This window comes from Manacus candei, unplaced genomic scaffold (genome assembly GCF_025592945.1).
Source record: "Manacus candei isolate 608988 ecotype Guabito, Panama unplaced genomic scaffold, ASM2559294v1 h1tg000035l, whole genome shotgun sequence".
NCBI lineage: Eukaryota > Metazoa > Chordata > Aves > Passeriformes > Pipridae > Manacus > Manacus candei.
The window spans coordinates 4,401,549-4,421,852 of NW_026138083.1; the positions used below are offsets into that span (position 1 = coordinate 4,401,549).

The following is a 20,304-nucleotide window of genomic DNA, read 5'->3' on the forward strand; positions in this document are numbered from 1 at the left end:
ACAGGAGAGTCAGAACGCTCGAGTCCTTCTGGGGCTGATGGGGAACAAATGGTGGAGCCTCTGATGTCAGTGAAACCACGAAATTAAGGCTTTTTTCTCTCTTTTTAATCTCCCTTAAAAATGAACATTTAATTTCCACAACAAGATATTCAAAACCTTTGTGCAGTGGCCTCTCCCTGTCACTTTAACACCTGCACCACAAGTGAGACAGGTGAAGAGCCGGCCTTAGTTTTAACCAAGGTGAGAATAATGGAGTCTTACCTACTTGGCTTTTTATAATTGCCAAATTTCTCCTGACTGCAGAGGGTATTTGGATTGTTCAGGGAACAGAGGTGCAGGTCCTGGGTATCTCTGCATCCTCCTCATATGCAGAGTGAATAAGACCAAGATTTATCTGTCTGAGGGGTGTTCGTGGACACTGAGTAGAGCCACAGGGACCTTCCCAAGCCATGGGTTAATGCCTCAATTATTCAAGTTGCTCTTTTGCACGTGGCTGCAAATCCTGCAAACTCTCCCAGGTAGCATCAGCCTTCCCTTGCCAGTGTCAGCAAATGAATCCAGGTGAGAAATGTGACTCTGAGCTCCAGCTGGGTGCAGCCGGCACGGTTTGGGCTATGAGGATTTGCATCATCCAAGGATCTGACCTATGTCCAGTGCACATACAGAACAGCTGCCTGATTGCAAAGGGGCTTGTACCACTTAAACAGCAGAATTTCCCCTGTTTTGCTTTGTTCTTTGGTTCTTTACAACTAAGAATCCTCTGAGCTCCTACAGCCGACGTGCTACAAGCCCAGCTGCTTACAAAGTCCTAGCACAGTCACCAGGCAAATGACACTCTGTTCATAAGAAAGCAAGATTTAATCTCTGCAATCTCCAGTCTAGTTTCTCTAAACAGTGAGCAAGAAGTATCTTTTGCATTTTAAATTTCAGCATTTCTGTTTGCTGTCAAAACATTCCTGTTTACAATTTCATTTTAACAGCTGAGTTACTCCCAGGCACAGAAATTAATATCAGCATTGGTTGCAAAACCCCTTGAAGTTCCTGTGCCAGTCTTGTACCAAGACCCATCTCTAATCACACCTCCCAGTACAGCAGCTTTCCTTAAGAGCCTAAAACGTTTGGAAACACCTGTAAAATTTGCTTTGAGTATTTTCTTCAGGAAGTGACGTCCTACAGGCTGTGCCTTCTCAGTCAGGATTGCAGGATGAGGCCCACAGAGCAAACACAGTTGGGTTTTGTCTGGAAGCAAAACGGGCAACACACGAGGCAAAGTCTTCAGACCTAAATCTTGGAAGACAACACTTGATGTCTTCGGACCAGTGTCCTGCTGATTTCTTCTACCCTCCGGCATCCTGGAGGAGAAGTTACATGTCAGTTGAAACTCCTCTCTAAGCCTTTTCTTTCTCTGTCTCATAAAAATTTACCTTCTGTGAGAAAAAATCCACCCCTTAGTGACCAAGGATTTGCCATTACTTCTCTATGGATTTATTGCTCTCCTCGTGAGAAAAAATAAATTTATTGTTTTTACGTAATCTACCCAGTTGCCCTTTTATTAAGGCAGGGATAACAAGTCCTCTCTCCATTTCCCCACAGACTAACCTGTTTATATTGCAAACATTCCCCTCCTGTAAGTTGCTATAGCATCTTGCCCAGGGCAAAGGAAAGCTGTGGGGAAATGTGGTTACGGAGAGGAAATATTGATGCCTCACCTGTCAGTGCCATTGCCAGGCGAAACTCCTCCTTCAGCATCTGGAGAACTTCTTTTGCTCCTTCTTCACCCTGGGAGATGAGGAGACAATGTGAGCTATTATGTGTGGAGGTATAGATATACATATACACACGTGCCAAAAAAAGGTTTATGCCCCAATGTAAATCCTGAGTTCTTGTCATAGCAAATTTTAACAGATGATCTGGATGCACCCAGACCCACTGAGACACCATCACACACGCTCCCTGTGTACATGCACAAAAAAAGCCTGAACAGTGAGTTTAGGTGTCTAAAAACATGCACTTCAGCTTTTTCTAACTTACTTGATAAGCCAGCCCCCAGAGCAGAGGTCTTCCAATGAACACAGCTCTGGCACCAAGAGCAAGAGCCTTGAGGACATCGGTGCCTTTCCTCACCCCGCCGTCCAGGAACACCTCCACCTTCCCCTGCACGGCCTCAACGATCTCAGGCAGCACATCAATCTGCAAGAGGGACACCACAAACACAGCTCAGCTGCTTCTGGAACCCTGCTTATCTTTGGGGTGAGTTCTTACACGCAGGATCCAGGCTATACAGCAGCTCAGTGAGCAACTGCATGCACAGCTATACCCAAAAAACAGGGCTTTGTATTTATATTTGTGACTTAGCAGGTTAGCAGGGATAGACAAAGGTCACATTTATTTGGAGTGTCCCATAAAGACAATCAGCAGGGTCACACAAAACATCCATCTGATCCCATGACGTGGATGTGACACAAACTGGTATGCAGAATGCAAGAAACAGCCAGCACAGAGGAGGTCTTTCCATGGGATTTCCTCCCAAAATTCCAGTCTTCACTAGTTCAGGGATGAAATTGAATCAGTGCCACTTTTTAAATAATCATCTTTGCTTTCCTGTTTAAATTTATTATTCATTTATCCTGAGGGCCCAGCTAGTACCGGGATCCCCGAGGCAGGCTCTGGACCTATGGACAAGGAGAAAGAGAAAGGTGTGCCTGGAGGAACTTGGAGCTGGCTGAAAATCTTAATTAATGTATTCCTCCTTTGCAAAATGCATCTTATCACAGGAATAACTGCAGAGAAAAACTCCATGGAAGAAACAATTAGTTTTCCCCTAAGTTCTGAGCAAGGTGGGATGTTGCTTTCACCAAACTCTACTTATCCCCTCCACCAGTGATACAGGGAAAAGGGAAAAGTATTTTTACTCTTTCCAAGTGACAATTAACCGAGGAATTTATTCCTCTTGCCATGCAGGAGGTCCCAGTGAAGGGATGAGCCTCCTGAATTCAAGCCTGGAGTATTAATTAGAGGGCAACTGCTCCTATAAGGCCACCTAAATAGTTCCTATTCATGAAAATCAGGAAAGACACAACCCCAGAAACCAAGTATTAAGGGGGCTGGAAACGGTGTGTGGTAGGAAGACAAAAGACACACAAATCCATGCCTTTCAAATACGGATGTAATTCATTTCCTTTCTAATGGATAAAAATGACTGGAAGATGGGGAGGGGAAAAACCAACTTGAAAGTGCAGTTTGTTTTTAGATTTGGATTAAAATTTTCTTGAAGTTTGGCACTTGCTGTGATTTTCCCCCTCCCTTTGGTTTTGCTCTCTTGCCAGACATATTTTGGATCTCTTTCCATATACAGAGACCACTTTCTACATCCTGACAAACTGTACCAAACTTTAAAGTGCTCTAATAAGTAAAGCATGATGCAAACCATCATTAAAACAGAGATTTCCTCAATGGGTAACTAGACACCAGAAATATTGACCAGCTTGGGTTGAGCTCACCATCTGAAAAGCCATGACACTCAAGCAAATTATTATGTTTCTGAATCAAACATTTAGCATGATCTGATACAGATATTTGTATGATAAAAGCTGCATTGTGCAGGGCACTTCTTTAGACCATAAATCCAGCTTTAGTAGTTCTCCTCTGTGCTCTGGTGTTGCAAAGGAACAACCCAGAATGTGCAAATCTCTGTTTTACTGCAGCTGTCAAAAAACTAATTCGTATTTCTCGAGCTTTCTCATCTCTCAAAATGATCTTTTTAACATCCTCATACATTGTTCCTGCTGGATTCCCTCACACACACAGGCTTGCCCGAGATTTTCAAATACTCTCAGTGGAACTGGGAGTGCATTCTCAGAAGGTGACAAGATGACCTGTTCCCCTCTCCCTTCAGGGAATCCTCATGGAAAACAGGAGGTTTTTCATCAGGAACACATTGGAAATACTGAAAGAGGCACAACTGGGCTTTGATTCTCCTCCCTTTCATTCTCTTTTTATTTGTGCAGCTTTCCCACACCAAATGAAGCAGGATGAGTGATGACTGGAATTTTGGGGTTTTTCCTTCAGCCTGAACACATACTTTTTCATTTGCCTTTCCTTCTTTCTTTTTTGCCGACCAAGAAATTCTCAAATCCCTTTCACCTTTGGAAAAGGCCCGGGGTAGCACGACAAGGAAAAGGAAAAAGGAAAAAACTGTAATTTAACCACTCTGTCCCTTTTCCAAAGGTGAAAATGTTTGAAAGGAGAAAAAGAGAGAGTTTCATTCTGCCTTTAGCTGTTCCATAACTGTAATTTTTCAGAAGCCTCTAAAGAATATTAAAAGGGGAAAAACAACTCTAATACAACCTTCAGTGTGCTGCAAATGGCAACAGGAGTTTTTCAAAACAAGAATGGGAAAGGAGACATGAAAGAAGGGACTGGAAAAACTGTCTTAAGGGTTTTCCAATTTGATCCGAGCAAGGGGAGGCTGTGTCTAACCCGCAGCATGGTGTGACACACCCAGAGAAGTGGAGAGAGGTCCCTCACGGGTTAAGGCAGACAACACATATTCCAGGTTTTCCCTCCAGCCTCCAGAGAAAGCAAACAAGCCAAAGGCAGAGAAAATTAGGGACTAATTGATGCATATTGGCCCCAGTACTTACAGTTGCAGGGACCCCATCGAGCTGTCGTGCTCCGTGATTTGACACCAGGATACCATTTACCCCAACCTTTAGAGCTTCTTTAGCATCATCAGCTGGGAAAAAAAAAAATCCAAACTAGTTATGTTCTTCCATACCTGGGAGCTTGTTAACACCACGATGAGAGGAATTTTGGGATCCCTAAAAAAATTCTTGCCAGCTAATGCAAAGCCACCTTAGGGCTTCAGCTTTCCAAAGCCTCACCTCAGCACAGAAAAAAGTTTCATTTTTAAGCAATAAGACCAGAAAGTAGTTTGAAAGCTTAGAGAACATTTAATCCCTTTGGATCAGCAGCCACTTGGGTTGCTAGTCTTTATTTTCTCTACTGTGTTCTAGAACTCATCACTAAGAAGTTATTTTGCTGAATGATTTCATCCAAGCCAAAATTTTTGGCACAATTACAGTAATAATCCAGACTTAATGAAACCACTACACTGTGCTCAGTGCTCTTTGGACTGAATGGAAATCCAGCTTCCCCTCAAGTTGTATCAGGTCAGGGTTTGCAGACACAATTAAACAGAGCAAATTCAATCTTCCTGGCTGCATCCGATTTCAGAGATAAGTTTAATCAGCTGCTTCCACAAGTGTCTTCATTACTGGCTTCTTAATGGTGTAGAGGAAGAGAAAGCTTTTCCCTCACCTCCCCACTGGAAGCAGCAGAGCTACACACCCCTGAGGATTCCCTTAACCTACACACCCCTGAGGATTCCCTTAACCTACACACCCCTGAGGATCCCCTTAACCTACACACCCCTGAGGATCCCTTTAACCTACACACCCCTGAGGATGCCTTTAACCTACACACCCCTGAGGATTCCCTTAACCTACACACCCCTGAGGATTCCCTTTAACCTACACACCCCTGAGGATCCCTTTAACCTACACACCCCTGAGGATTCCCTTAACCTACACACCCCTGAGGATTCCCTTTAACCTACACACCCCTGAGGATTCCCTTAACCTACACACCCCTGAGGATCCCTTTAACCTACACACCCCTGAGGATCCCTTTGACCTACACACCCCTGAGGATTCCCTTAACCTACACCCCCCTGAGGGTCCCTTTAACCTACACACCCCTGAGGATTCCCTTAACCTACACACCCTGAGGGTCCCCTTAACCTACACCCCCCTGAGGATCCCTTTGACCTACACACCCCTGAGGATCCCTTTAACCTACACACCCCTGAGGATCCCTTTGACCTACACCCCCCTGAGGATCCCTTTGACCTACACACCCCTGAGGATGCCTTTCACCACGATGGGCAGCGAGGTGAGCCCCCGAAGCCACTTGATGTCCTCCCAGTTGAGACTTGGATCGATGGTCTCAGCCACGTACGCGGCCAGCCCGCTGTTCTCTCCAAAGTCTTTCCCTGAGGAAAACGCCAGGTCGCTGCCGGGAAAGTTTTTTAATCTAAAATGACAAAAGAAACGGAAAAATAGGCTGAGAAAGGTCCATTGTAGCCCCAAGTCAATATACCTGTGATAAAACTTTGCTGTGCTGCAGGGCAGGAGCAAAAAAAGCCAGTCCCAGTGTGGCAGATCCCAGTCCTTAGCAAGCCAAAACCTTTCACTGACAAAGCATTTGATAACCAACATTAGCATTTGATCTTTAAAGTCCTTCCAACCCAAGCCTTTCTATGTTTCTGTGATGATTCTGTGCAAGGTTCTCCAGCCTAAGGCAACAGTCCTAGTTCTAGCAAAAGAAATAGGGTTTGGTTTTGCTTCTTTTTCAAATCCAGGGAATTCAGCTACTAAAGGAATAGGGGATCAGGTAGGTGGGAGGAGAGAAGGAGGAAGGGAAGTTTTGTTAAGCTCCACTGAGGATTCCCTTAACCTACACACCCCTGAGGATCCCCTTAACCTACACACTCCTGAGGATCCACTTAGGTGGATCTGCCTGAAGCCTTGCAAAGAATTCAGAATTTCCATCTGTCCAACAAGGCCAACATCCAGCCAGTTCACCTTGTGCCCCTTTTGTTCATGTCCTGGTAAAACGTGTGTGTGGGGGGGAAATTAGTTCATATGAAAACATTAGCTATTATTTGGGGCTTTTAGCCCCAGATCAGTTGGGTTCTAGGACACCCATGTCCCACACGAGGCTGATTGCTCTGTTCTTCAGAAACCACACTGGGCTATTTAATACTCATATTACACATTTTGGGAAGTGCATGAGGTTTTCTGCATGGAAACTGGCTGGTTTCACTGCTGATTTCATGCCTGCAACAAGCAGCACTTCACATGGCTTTTCTGTTCAGCTCCAGGCCCAGAAGCAAAGGAGGAAGGAGCAGGCTCCCAGCAAGATCCAGCTTCTCTGCTGTTGGTTTGTGGAGGGTGGGGTACCCAGAGAAAAACAGAACCTGGGATAAGATTATATAAATAACTGTTGTTTTTCTTGGCCTGGGAAAAGTAGATCAACACTTGAATGAATGTTGCCTTACATACGTTTCAGAGCACAATGGCACCTTGTTGTTGCTTTGAAACTTTGTTGAAAACCTGAAGCCAAGAAAAAGTTATCACGTAAATGAGCAAGAGCCCCGCGCTAGGAGGGTTTCACCGCTGACCCTGCAACAAAACCCAGCCCAGCATCGCCCTGAAATCTGCAGAGATTAATTGGGACCTTTAAGGATTGCTCCAATTCCATGGGATTTCATCCAGTTCACTCCAAACCTCGGTATGGTTTGGTCAGGTGGGGTCAAAGTGTTTCAGAAACGCTCCACCGCTTCCCTCAAGTATTTTGGGGTCATTGGACTCACACTGAGAAACTCTCTAACCCCAGGCCTTAAGATTATATCGCCCATAAAAAATAAGCTATTTAAAGAATTATTGAATTCTTTTTTAGGTAAAATGTCAGTGTGTGTTGATGGTGTTGTGGCAAACACAGATTACAGCAGGATCACAATACGGGGCATGCACATCCCAGCGTGGTCCATTTTCAGCTTGGAGGTACCAGGGCTTTTTTCTTTCTGCTGCTTTCCTCCTAAGATTGTACTTTATAACACAAAAATAGAGGCAGAGTTCAGGTTGCTCTGTCAGCCTTCATCATATCATATTTTAGCTTCAAGTACAAGTGTAAGGGGGAGAGCCAACACCCCAAGCTCTGGAGGATTTTTTGCCTGCGAGGTGGAGAATCAGACTCACTATTTTCCATAATATTCAAACAGAAGGTGAGAGAGACCTGGGGATGTGATTCTTCCTCGGTACATGTTACATATATTGCATAACACAGCAGTCTTTGGAGACATAGGAAGAGCAATTCAGTTTCATTGATAATATTCAAAAGTAGCTTTCACCCAGAAATCCAACTTCATCTGCTCCAAAGTAATTTCACCTGTCCTTTAATCATGTTTTCTTTCCATTTTTGTGTTCATTTGCGTGCTCTGAATAATCTTAATGCACACCACGGCAAGCTGCAGTCATTACCAAGACCTTCCTGCAAGATTTTTAGCTCCAAGTCCTGGATATCCCATCCATTAAAGACTCTTCCAGCTAATACTTGTGGCTGCTAAAACTGCGCCAGCACTTCAGCACGTCTTTATCAGGGTGCTCTGTACAGTCTACCAATTTATATCTGCAAAAGGCCAGGGAAATCAGTGCCCTGACAACACTGTTTTAAGGTTAAAAATCTCATTTAACTCTGTTAAAATTGAATGCTTCCCAGGCCCTGCAGTGGGGAGGAACTAGAATTAGTGCTGAAGTCAACCAGGAGGCCACAAATTCTGAGGCAGAGAATCACGGGGAGCAGAAACTGCCCTCACGGAGAATTCAGAGAGATTTATAGCCACGTGTTTCTGTATTCGAGCAAAAGGAAAGTTGAAGCTGCCCACCCCACACCCCACGTCCCACCCGGGGGTCGTACCTGAGGTTTGGAGGGAGCTGGAACTTGTTTCGCACGTCGGCTCGGCGCTGGCCCAGGTAGGGCGTGTCGGCCGTGACGAAGATGCCGCTGTAGCCGGCCCGCTCGGCCCGCCTCACCAGGGACTCCGCCACCTCCCGCTCCCTGTACACGTACAGCTGCAGCCACAGGAGGCCCCCCGGCGCTGCTGCAGCCACCTCCTCGATGGAAGAGGTGGCCCAGGAGCTCAGCATCATCCCCGTCCCCACGGCCCGGCAGGCTGCGGGAACACAAAGGTGTGTTTGGGATTATCCAAAACTGAGCTGCTCTGAGCTGTGGAGCGCTTGGCTCGCCAGCAGATGTTGGGGCATGTAATTACACACTGCCTTTCCTTAATGTTAGTGCATTCCAGGGAATGCTGCATTAACAGCAGTTACTAACAGGGATGGGCTGTGAGCACTCTGTGCCTTATTCTGTGGGATTATCCACAAATTCTGGGGGCTGCTCTCTGCACGCTGTTTGGGATGATCCCTGCTCCAGCACTAGAAATCAAACATGTCGTAAACAAACTAAGCCTAACCCATAGCAATAATTATCCTATGGGAATCCTGCTTGTAAGCCCCTAATGCCTGGGTGTCACTGGTCAGAAATTCTGGCATATGAATTTAAAAGACGTATCCGCACACAAAGTTCTGAATGATCTAAAAAAAAAAAAGATAATTAAAATAATGCATTTGAGGCTTCCAACTTTTTGCCTCCCGAAAATCGCACTCCCCAGGGATCATTTCCAACCCAGGCTGCAGCAGCTGACCTCATGCAGATATATTTTTATGAATCTAGCACTTATTCTTTTTGGAGTAATCTGTCACTTAATATAAAATAAAGGAAAACACACCGTGAAACTCCAAGATATTACAGAAAGCCTTATTTTTCTTGCTCTACCGCAGAATGCATATTTTTAATGTAAATGGAGCTCTGTTTCAAGACGTCACCTCCAGCCCATCGAGGAATTAAAAAGTGGTCTTTATGACAACATTTGATTAAATAAGGATTACGGGTCTCTTGGAGTGGAAACTTATGAACAGCTTATTCAAACAAATTGGTCACACCCTCCCAGGGCGCTTTCTCTTGCTGGAAATACGGTAGCAAGGACCCAAAACTCCTTCGTAGCTGTTTCATTCCTCCCCTTAAAATTCCTGAAAATAGTTCCCTCTTATGGTGAAGTACCAAGGAATGAGGTTTCTTTCTAAAGAACCACAGATACCAAATGCCCAAAGTCACGTTGAAATCGGCTGGGGGGGGAGGTGTCACCACAAATTCCATAAGAAGCGAATTCCCAAATCAAGTCCGTTGGGCGACGCTGAGAAACAAGGGATCCACATTCCTCTTGCTCTGTCCAACCCAAGCACATGGACGAGCAGGAAGGTTGATAACCCAGCAATTGCAAAACCCCCAGATCAGATAAGGGAGAAATGTAAATGTTATGGTTCAATCCGCCTTTAGGTATCCAGTTATTCCCATTCTTCCTCTCCTTCTCAGCTCTACCTCCGCGGCCCTACGGACGCGAGAGTGGTTGCAAAAGCAAAAATTAAATATTTCTGGTGAAGAGAAGATTTAAAACATGATATTTCACCATATCCTTTCAACTTAGCATCATATGCAGCAATGGAGAAAATAATGCTTTGCTCTTTTATAAGATCAGATCGAAGCGGTTCGGTTCAACCAGAGTTCAGCCATCCCAAATGGGGTAATGGCATTTTCATGCAAGCACACTCACAAAATTCCCCTCATCTCTCCTGCAAAGTTCACAGCTCTCTGGTGAAGCACCAGCTCAGCATCCATATTTTAGATCTGCTCAGGCCAATTCGAAGGTCACACACAAAATTTTTCGAAGTTTTTCAAAATTCCAAGTTCCAGTTTGGGTTGATCTGTGCTTCACCTTGATCATTTTAAAACTTACTTTGACAATTTTCTAGACTTGCAAAACCAAGAGATACAGAGTCCCGAAGCGTTGCCAGGTTTGGGTTTGTTTTTTTTCTACCTCAAATTAGGTTTTGCTAAAAATACACTCCCACTTCTCGCACATTTAGCTGCAGTTGAAGCAAACAGAAGCAATTCATTTCCTCCAACAACCGTATTTCCCACTTCAGTTTTGGGGTGCTGCAAATACCTCTGTTTGTTGTTACAAACCAATACTGGTAGAGCCATATTCCCACAGGATGCTCTTGCTGCAATATGTGACATTTGCCAGAGTTTAAACATCAGCTCTTTTGTAAACCAGCCTTTCCTCATGCCTTTTCAGACTGCTTTTAGTTTGCTTTTCTGTTTTCCTCAGGTCTTCTTTTAATCCTGAGCGTTGCCCAGAGCAAACGTTCACTCCTGTACACCCTGCAGGCTCCTGGTGGGATCCATGACAACACAGAGAGAATTAGCCACACACAGGAGGCTGGGGAAGTTCATGGAATCACAGAGTGGTAAAGAATCTTTCCCTAATATCTGATCCAAACCTCACCCCACTGTGAAGCCATTTCCCCTTGTCCTGTTCCTCCAGGCTCTTGTCCCAAGTCCCTCTCCACCTCTCTTTAGGCACTGGAAGGGGCTCTAAGGTTTCCCTGGAGCCTTCTCTTCTCCAGGCTGAACCACTCCAACTCTCCCAGCCTGTCTCCAGAACAGAGGTGCTCCAGCCATCAGATTGTGGTGGGGTGCCCAAGAAAGGGATTTTCACAACCTTTTCCTCACAGCTGCCTTGAGCAGGCACAGGTTTGTCAGCCCCACTGTGACCTGCTTGTACTTAGAGCCCAGGGAGGCCAGGAGCAAGGACACACCTTCTTCACCAGGGAACACCAACCTTGATAAAACGGGACTTTCCTCATCCTTGGGGAACTCAACCAAAGTATTTTACACAGCAACAAATCAAGGTTGACCCTGGGACAGGACCCATTTGGGAGTTCCAGTGGAGAACAGAGCAGTGACCTTGCTTAGCCCTTTTTCATCCTGAAACCTCAGTCTCCCCAGCTGGTGAGACATCACTTCATTACATGGTTTGGGAAGGGTATGGAATTTGTCCCTGTGGGCAACTCAGAGGCAACGTACTCCAGGGGAGACACTGGAGAGGAGCCCCGTTCAAAGGTGCATATTTTGTCAGGGTTACCTTGTATGGGAATGGGAATTTGCTTTTTTCCCCTCCAGCTGGGCAAATTCCCCTCATTTCCCTTTTAGGGGCATCTCCAAAGCCCAGCAGCCACACTGCTCCCCTGCAGTCATTCTTCCCCGAATCCACCAGTGAATCCATTGCCCCCCAGTTAAGGGCCAGAGGACATTCCTTGGGATCCACACGCTGTCCTTTTGGCACGGTGGGATTTCTCGGGAGCAGCAGCCAGGTTCTTGGAGCTGCCTCTCCTGAGAAACAGAATTGTTTAAAGTACTTCACATTGCTCTCCTGACAAACTACTCCTGGCTGAGATGCCCTGCCCGGTCTTCCCTCGCCCGGCCCTCCCAAATCCCCCGGGCGAGTCACCTTGCCCCAGCGCATTCCTGGAAGGCTGCAGGCTCCAGGGAAGGAGCCACGTGGCCCAAAGGGATCTGGCAGGGCTGTCATGCCAGGTTGCCTGTGTGCACATGCAGCACAAAGTCCCCTGGCCGTGACAGTCTCCAGGGTCAACCCAGGCCAGGTCAGCCAAGGCCATGTTGTCCCACGGGAATATTGTCCTCTGGAGCAGCCACACCTCAAAATTAACCTCTGTTTTTTGATCAGTACATAGATAACAGGTTAAAGATAAGTACAAAATCCTGCTGTTTTCACTGTGGCTGAGCACAACAAGGAATAGGTCACCAAATCCCTCCTTCCCAGTCACTGGTGAGCACAAGGAACCTTCCAGGAGCAAACAAAAAGCACGGTAGCAGCCTGTTAAGAGCCAAAGGAACACAGGTGTTGCTCCCTGTCTAGTGGGAGTGACAGAGCTGCCAGTAACTCAGCTAAAACAGGGGGGAAAAAAAGCTTTCCAGTCAATATTGCTGTTCTCCATTTGGCAAAGCAAACGGTGCAGTCACGTCGCAGGCGGTGGTGAAACCCTTCCTGCGTCAGCAGCAGCTCGGAGAGAGGTTTGAGGGCAGTCACAGGGGGCAAACAAAAAACTCTGAGCCACTGCCATGCACAGTTTTCCAAAAGAAAATTGGGTTATCAGCCTGATTTTCAGTCAGTCAGGGAGAAGTCAAGTCTTGCAGTGCTGCTTTGGGGTGAAAACACAGGAAATAGAAGGTAGCAGGTCAGTAAGAGTTTTATGGAACAAGCAGGAATATAAACAGAAACGTCAGTAAAATAGTGCTACAAATCTGTTTATAATCAATTAAAGGCTGCAAAAAATTGCCATTTCTTGCTAAGGAGCTGGATGGTGCCCGAGATTTTGTGTCAGGGCGCTTGAGGTGGGTGCTGTTGACACAGGGAGTACATTGGTTTGCAAGCACAGCATGGAGTTGGGATGGCAAAGGGATGTCCTGGCATGGAGGAACAGCGAGTCCCCTAATGGACAGGCAAGAAAAATCCCTCAGAATCAGAAGGGTTCTATTGAAAAGTGTTTAGAGAATAACCTTTTGCTCTTTAATGGTGGCTAAGATTATTCATCCAATTTGGCAAATATTTTAAGTTAAAGAGGTTGAAATTGGAGTGGGGAGGATGAGAAAAAAAAAATCACCTAAGTCAAAATGTCATGTGTTGATCTTTTCAAAATGGAAATGTTTTCTCCTGAGCTAACACTTTTGTTTCAAAACAGAGCTATGGCTAAAAGCATCAGCCAGTAGGAAAATGAAATAAAACATTGTGTTTTGGATCAAATGAAACATTTCAGTTAATCCAAAACAATTTTCCTCCCAATTTTTCAGTTTCTACTGAACAGAAAATCCATTCTTTGGAAAACTGCCCTATATACTGATGAGATACAACTAAAATGCCAGGGAATATACTTGAAGGAAGACCTGGAAGAACTGGGACAAGTGCCAAGGTGTGTGAAATTGTTTCAAGGACAAGCAAACTTTCTCTCTAAGGAAGGACTCCTGGCATTTAGACATGTCAAAGAAAACTGAGAAGTAACATTATTACAGCCTGCATGGGCATTTTTTTTTTATTTTTTTTTTTTTATTCTAGCTAACAGAAGTATAAGTAAACCCAATACCTGGATTTGAGGCTGTGCAAGTTTTGACCATGATTGACCCCACTCAGAGTGAGGTCAGTTAACCTTTGGAATAACTTCCATTGTGTTGGCTGGCCTGTCACCAGCAACTTTGAAAATTGCAGCTGGAATTTTTTCCTTAAAAGATCCTTTGCTAATGAAGCAAACTGTCAGTGAAGGGTGTTTAAGGCCCTGTCTTGGCAAGGTGCAGCTGGGTCAGTGCAGGAGAGCATCCCTGGGGGAGCAGCAGCCCCCAAAAGCCTGGCAAGCCCCAAAGTGAGGGGTTGTGAGGTTGAAGGGAACCTTTAAGCCAAAGTTGCACTTTACTGAGCTAATTCCTGTCATCTTATAAGGTCAAACCAAGAGCCTGGCACTGAATGCCCCACCCCACCTCTAACAGCACAAAACCAAAGCCATATTTTCCTCTCCCCCAAACACCAACGCAATACAGAGGGTGTGATTTTAATTCTGCCCTCTTCTGAAAGCAATGAAAAACTCCCTAGCTCCAATGGATGTGTTTACTGGATCACATATTCCAACCAGTGCCAGTACACTGAGCTCCCCCAGCTCGAAAACCTAAGGACATTAAATGCAATAATCACGTGTTAAAAGTTTGAAAAGTAGACAAAAGTAAGTGCACAAAAGTCAGGAAATTCCAGAATTAAGTTATTACCACAACCATAACTCAGCCCTGGTACTCAGCCTTACTGTACCCCTTGACTTGGCATGCCATTATGGATTTATGCCTTAAAATGTGGCCAGGATGCAGAATCAGTGGGAATTTTTGCTAAGAAACATCCTGAGTTTTGTGTGTTTCAAATCTTGCCCTCCTCATCGCATTAATACGCTTGCACTTAACAGTTTAACGCTCCAGAGTTTCCTCCCAGCATAACCTGGCCCGGAGTTAATCCACGGGAGCTGCCAAAGGACAGGACAGCACCAAGGCTCCCACCGGCCCTTCCCAAACCCATTCGAGGTGTTGGAGCTCCATCGCGTGGAAAGCGCCGGCACATGCAACAGCCATAACAGCACTGGCTTCCAGTAAACCTCTGGGGAAGGGAAAAAAGAGTGGCCCCAAACACGGTATAAAATTAGAGAAATCTGCTTTTACAGAGATGGCTGCTGGAGTTGTGCTGCGACCCTGATGCAGCTTCTTACTGAGAACTGAGACCAGCTCCCACTGCAAGGATGGTCCTCAGACTCCCTTCACATTGGTTCTTGCTGCATTGGGCATGGAAACACTGTTGGAGGAATAACTCAAGCATGCAGGGGATTTATTTTTTTTCCAATATCACTTATTTAAGTTTTGTATCCTGTTTCATTCAGTGCTGGGGCACTGAAATGCACAGCCCAAACCTCTTCCTGAGTTTTCATGTCATTCTGCAGCTTGGGTGAAAGGAGTAGGAAACAAGTTTGCCACCTCAGTTCTGGTTAATGCCCTATTTCTCACAGCCTTTTAGGTGCAGTCTCTGTGCTGGCAACATCTCTGGGCAGCTTCTAGCCCAGAGGGGCCCTTATCTCCCTGGGATGCTCTCTCTTCAAAGCAAGGATTTTTCCCAGGCAAGCAAAGGTTTCTGAATTTCCAGAAGCAATTCTCTAAGAGGAAGACTGGTGCTGTGATGATATATATATATATAGTTATATTTATAGAATGTATAGGTAGATACAGTTTTCAATGTTACATGTGACAAGCAAACTCCTGTTTCACAGGGAGGGAACAGGGCTCGAACAAAGCAAACAGCAGAAAACAACCCAAAAACCAACCAGCAGCAGCTCAAACCCACCCCGGAGCAAGAAACCGAGCTGGGATCCGTGGCCAGGATGATTTTGTCCGTGCCCACCCCGCCGTGGGGGCAGTCTGTGCGCTCACCTCTGGCAGTGGCCGTCTCCCCGTCGGGGTGAGCCATGCGCTGCATGGCGGTGGCGGCCACGCACACGGGCACCGACACCCGCTGCCCCAGCACCGAGGTGGACACGTCCATCGCCGACACATCCCTCAGCACCCGCGGGTACAGCTTCCACCTGGCACGGGGGGCAAAGGGAGAGCGTTAAAGGAGGCCTGAGGCACGGGGGATATTTACAGTTCCGAGCGGACAAGGGCAGGTTTTCCTGCTGTCACACGGTGGGAGCTGTGCTGGGGCTGGAGCAGGACCCCCCTGTGCCACCCAGAGCTGCAAACTAAACCACACCGAACCCGAAATCACACTCTGCTGCAGTCTTCAACAGCACAACATCCACGCCTTTAGGAACGGGGCTGCATTCCTGGGGACGCCTGTGAAACGGGACTTTTCCCCGCCATCCAGGCGATGTCACAGCACTGCCACCGTCACCAGAAGCCACAAGAGGGGGTGCGATAGCAGGGGCTGCCTCTCACACGGGCCAAAGCCTCTCTGCAAGCACCAGCCTCTCACTGAGGCCTCCCTCCCTCCGAAAGGGCTCCGATGGCCACTGGATTTCAATTACAGAAAAAAATTAAAAGCTTAAGCTCTGGTACTGCTGAACCTGACTAACTGCTCTGACTGAAAATGTTGTAATTCTCAGCATGGAGAGAGAACCAGAGCCATTGTAACCCTCCAACAGCGAGGAGGGGTGAGCTTGAGCTTGCATATTAAACTGGAAAGTCAGTGAAAAAGAGACAAGACAAAGTCTTGTGTATTTTGTAGAAAGATCGAGAGACTTTTCCCTGAGGAGCCTGGGACAGAGCCAGGATGAGACCCACGGTCCTGAAGTCCTGGAGCACGGGGCCCTGCCAGCTCTCCAGGAAACGCTCCCCAGGGAGGAGAAAGACAGTTGTGATGCTTGGAAGGAGCTGTGTGGCCACGGGGAGTCAGCTGTGCTGCTCAGTGCCAAGACACACACGGCAAGTGTGTCCTCGGACTTGTTTTCATGCCATTGTATCAGTCTGTTATTTTTCAGGGGAGGATGGGCTGAGGGTGGGACAAAGAAAATATGACTTTTTTTTTTCCTCCTCCTTTCTTCCTAATCCTCATTCTGAAGGATTCCTCTGAGCTCCAAGGCAAAAATCCTTTCATAACCTTGCTCATTTAGACAGTCAGAAGCATAAAGGATGTGGAGCATCTCCTCTTCCCCAGCCTCCTGGTTTCTCCTTGTTACCTGGTACGAGCCACTGCCACCTCCAAGCCCACCTGTGAGGCTCAGTCCTGAGGCACAAGTGCTTTTAGCTAGGAAAAGGAAGAGAAGGAGCAAAAATCCTCCCAGCAGTGTGTGCAAGGAAAATGATGCAGTTCCAGGCAGCGATACCTCTCCATCAACACCCTGACTATGTATTGGGTCCCACGAAAATACCAACATCACTACTTCTTTTAATAAAATCTTATCTTCCCATGGAAACATGGGTGTTTCCAGCTGGGAGTCTGATGGACACTCAAAGCCAGGCATTTTCTAGACAAGCCCCTAACAGCAGCAACGAAAACCCACAAGTAGTATTTATTTCCCAGTCACCAGAGCACATGTTCATTCAGCTGCCACACACCACCTGCTTCCTCCAGGTTTTTCAGCGAAAACATTTCCTGGATATTTTGTAATAAGCTTGGATTTTTCCTTTAAATTCATCATCTCCTCATCGCCCACATTTTTTTCCAGCCAAGTCCATTCTCATGTGCTGCAATCAGCAACAGAGCGAGCACATCCTTCTTCCCAGCTGGAAGTGGGAGATGCCACAGTGGGGAAGGCAGCGAGCACTGCTGCTTTAGGCAACTTCAGCTAGAAGCTGTTTTGAGGGAAGGATTAAAGAGAAGGAGGGGGATTAATCTTTTGGGGGTTTTTCCTTTTTTCTTCAAGCTAAAAAAATTTCCAATTTCAAATTGTCTTGCAGAGGGGTAAGAGGGAAGCTCTCACTGCTTTCAGCTGTGAAAAACGTTGACGTTTTCAAACTGCAACACATTTTCAAGCAGCTCTTCTTGTTTCCTTTCGGAGCTCATTCCAAATAATCCCCTTGTGCTGCAGGGCTCTTTGGGAAAGGATTCACAGCTCAGAAAGTCTCCATCCCAACCCGATTTGCTGCCTTAATATGCCCCTACAGCTCCACTTCCATCAGAAGGGGCAGGGGCTGGTGCTGTGCCAGGCAAACCAGGAGCTGCTTTTCCTTGAGGGAAAGCAATCTTCCCTCCCAGGGTGTCTTTCCATCCGCGCTCTTTTCGCAGGGCTCTGAACCCGAGGTGAAAGACAGGGCAGCCTCGCTTTTCTAACCAATATTTCAATTCCTTATGTGCCCATTTTAGTGCCTTTCACTGCTACGAGGTTTGCAGAAAAGCCACATCGATGCTGTCACTGATGAAGCAGCAGCTGCTGTTCCTTGCACGGGACAAAACAAGGCAGCTCCTCCAGAGGCCACCGGGGATTCCTCGGATTAGCAGGAGCCTGTTCCTGGACACACCGGTGTCAACAACAGGGACTAACATATGCTGTGACATCCCACATCATCCTGCTTGGCCTCAGTGCCTCGCTTGAGAACCAGGAACAAAAAGTACTCATCTGGCCTTGGCAGGACCACACTGATGTCAACACAAGAGTTCCCGTTCTTCCCTCAGTCCCAGAGGAACTGGAAGTTGGCAGAGAGTGGCCATACCTGGTTTTAACCTCACCTGAAACACTGGCCTTGTGCAGACAGTTTATACTCTGGCATCTGACTACACAAAGTACTTGAAGCTCCCGAGTTGTTAAAAAGTCAAGCTGTTCATTTTATAACCTAGCGAGTATGAATTGTGCTGCTCCAAAAATTCCAGGTGGTATTCCAGAGGTATTGTGGGATCTAAGCTTACTCCTTAATAATAATTATATTAGTCCTTAATAACAATCTATTTATTCCTCCATCCTGTAGTGGTACTATGTATCTATAAATATTTCAGTAAGTATTTTGAATCAGGCTGAACCTGCAGCCGAGCTTCTGACAGGGGAGATCGATGGGAAACGAAGCTGAACTTACTCATATCTTTCAGAAAATCATCTTACTTTGTGATCTCTGTGACTCAGGGGCGTAAAGTCCATCTTACTTTATACTGACCTACAAGCTGCACTTGGGAATAGGCAGAAAAAACACGCTCAGAGACACAGCAGGGCTGTGTGAGGAGCAGAGGGAGCAGCTGTCCTGCATCCATAAGGGGTAGGCCACGCTCCTCCTGACAGCATCCAAGGGAAAAAGAAAGATTTGACACGTTGTTCGTGTCAAACAGGACTTTGAAATCAAAATATTATGAAGCCCTTATAGCAGTTTCTACCTTTTAGAGACGGGTTGCAAACACGGCGTCATGACTGTTAATGGTAGCTTCCCATGTAGTAAGAAAATAGGATTTTTTCATCACAGGAATCAATCCCTGCAGTGGGAAGCAGCTTCAGATCCCTCATCTCACCTCCACCATCCAGCTCTGCTAATGCCAACACAGTAAGGGACATATCCAGCTCTTTGTTAGCCTGTCTCTGGGAGGTTTAGACCCAATTTAATCACTACTAGCTCCTGCAGTCACAAGTAAAACATTCACTACTCTGACAGTTTATGGCCTCCCAGTCCTTCCTTTGAGTGTCCTTTCCTTAATGTCTCATTTTGGTTTTACGAGGGCAGGTAACATCAGAGCATCTGGAAGCATCAAGAAAGATAAAATAAAACTCAGGTGAGCACTGCTACCCCCCCTCCTGCTCCTAGTTACCCCTCAGGGCAATCCTTTGGCTTGTGTTTGAGCAGGGAAATTCCAGCCTGGGATGATGGCTTCTGCATGAGCAAGCCATGAAGAAGTGGTCACAGTAGAGGTGAGTTTTCTTCTCTTGACATGATAAGGCTTTTCTCTCTGTGTCCTTAAAATGAAGGTTCTGAGCCCATTCCTGCCATCTGGCCTTTGAGATCCTGCTAAACTATCACTGCATTTCCTACAGCCTTCAGCTCCTATGGGATTTTCAGCTGAGCTGCTCACAGCCCATGGAAAAGCAACTGGAGCAGCGAGTTGTTGCTCCTCCTCTAAGCAGGAGAGCAGAGTGGGGAAGGAGAAGGACTGAAGATAAATCAGAAAAATCTTGGTTTGGTTTGTTAGACTCAGGAGGATTAAAGACAAAGCCTTTAGAGATTAGCAAAGGCAAGTGCAGGGGTTAAATGTCTGCACCAGCACGGCACCCCAAGGCAAGGGACATCAGCAGCTGTCCCAGCAGCTCACTGGCTGATTAAATATTGGAGCTGAAGGGTCTAGAGAATTTCTGGTAAAAAAAAGAACCAAAATGCAGGGAAAGCTAAAAAGGTGCTAATGGATTTTAGGGATGGATTTTTGACAGAAAGTGTTGGGTGGAGGAGTGAGAGGGGAGAGACAATGGTTCTGAAAATCAATGATTTGAGACTCTTCTTGCTAAAAAAAAAAAAAAAAGTAGCAGAGAAACTGAGTTTTGTTCACATGGAAAAATCTAAAATTGCACCACAGGCAGTACTAGAGCAGAACTCACACCCCCTACCTCCCACCCCAGCCTTCAATCACCCTCCTACCTGGAAAAGGCTGCCACATTATCTGCCAGCGTTTCCTGGTCATCCGCCCCGGATCGGTAATAATCGTACACGGATTTGGGGAGGAATGCTTTAGCATACTCCTCAAAATCACCAATGCACACTGGCTTTCCAGACATGGCTGCA

At 46.3% G+C, this 20,304-nt stretch overlaps 1 protein-coding gene and 1 long non-coding RNA gene across 3 annotated transcripts; both read right to left on the minus strand.

Moving 5' to 3' along the window:
- Positions 1-83: 83 nt before the first annotated feature.
- On the minus strand, positions 84-20,304 carry HAO1 (hydroxyacid oxidase 1). The gene is made up of 8 exons (XM_051793078.1): positions 20,161-20,304; positions 15,550-15,701; positions 8,539-8,794; positions 5,918-6,093; positions 4,644-4,735; positions 2,032-2,190; positions 1,710-1,779; positions 84-1,352 (listed from the first exon to the last, which is right to left on the minus strand). Exons 1-8 carry the CDS (start codon positions 20,295-20,297, stop codon positions 1,282-1,284), a joined length of 1,113 nt encoding a protein of 370 aa, XP_051649038.1. The 5' UTR covers positions 20,298-20,304; the 3' UTR covers positions 84-1,281.
- LOC127473454 (uncharacterized) lies at positions 4,769-5,893 on the minus strand. 2 transcript variants are annotated; one of them, XR_007905460.1, is made up of 4 exons: positions 5,802-5,893; positions 5,614-5,721; positions 5,477-5,503; positions 4,769-5,395 (listed from the first exon to the last, which is right to left on the minus strand). It is a non-coding gene; the product is annotated as an uncharacterized LOC127473454 (long non-coding RNA). The 2 variants fall into 2 exon arrangements; XR_007905461.1 differs by having other exon boundaries at positions 5,829-5,851.

What these genes read in the sequence shown, in the direction of transcription:
- HAO1 (XM_051793078.1), bottom strand. Translation starts at nt 20,297, where the DNA reads ATGTCTGGAAAGCCAGTGTGCATTGGTGATTTTGAGGAGTATGCTAAA. An exon ending in GGAGACGGCCACTGCCAGAG is followed by an intron (nt 8,795 to 15,549) that starts GTGAGCGCACAG and finishes GTGTTCCCGCAG; the next exon opens with CCTGCCGGGCCGTGGGGACG. An exon ending in TCTGGGGGCTGGCTTATCAA is followed by an intron (nt 1,780 to 2,031) that starts GTAAGTTAGAAA and finishes CTCATCTCCCAG; the next exon opens with GGTGAAGAAGGAGCAAAAGA.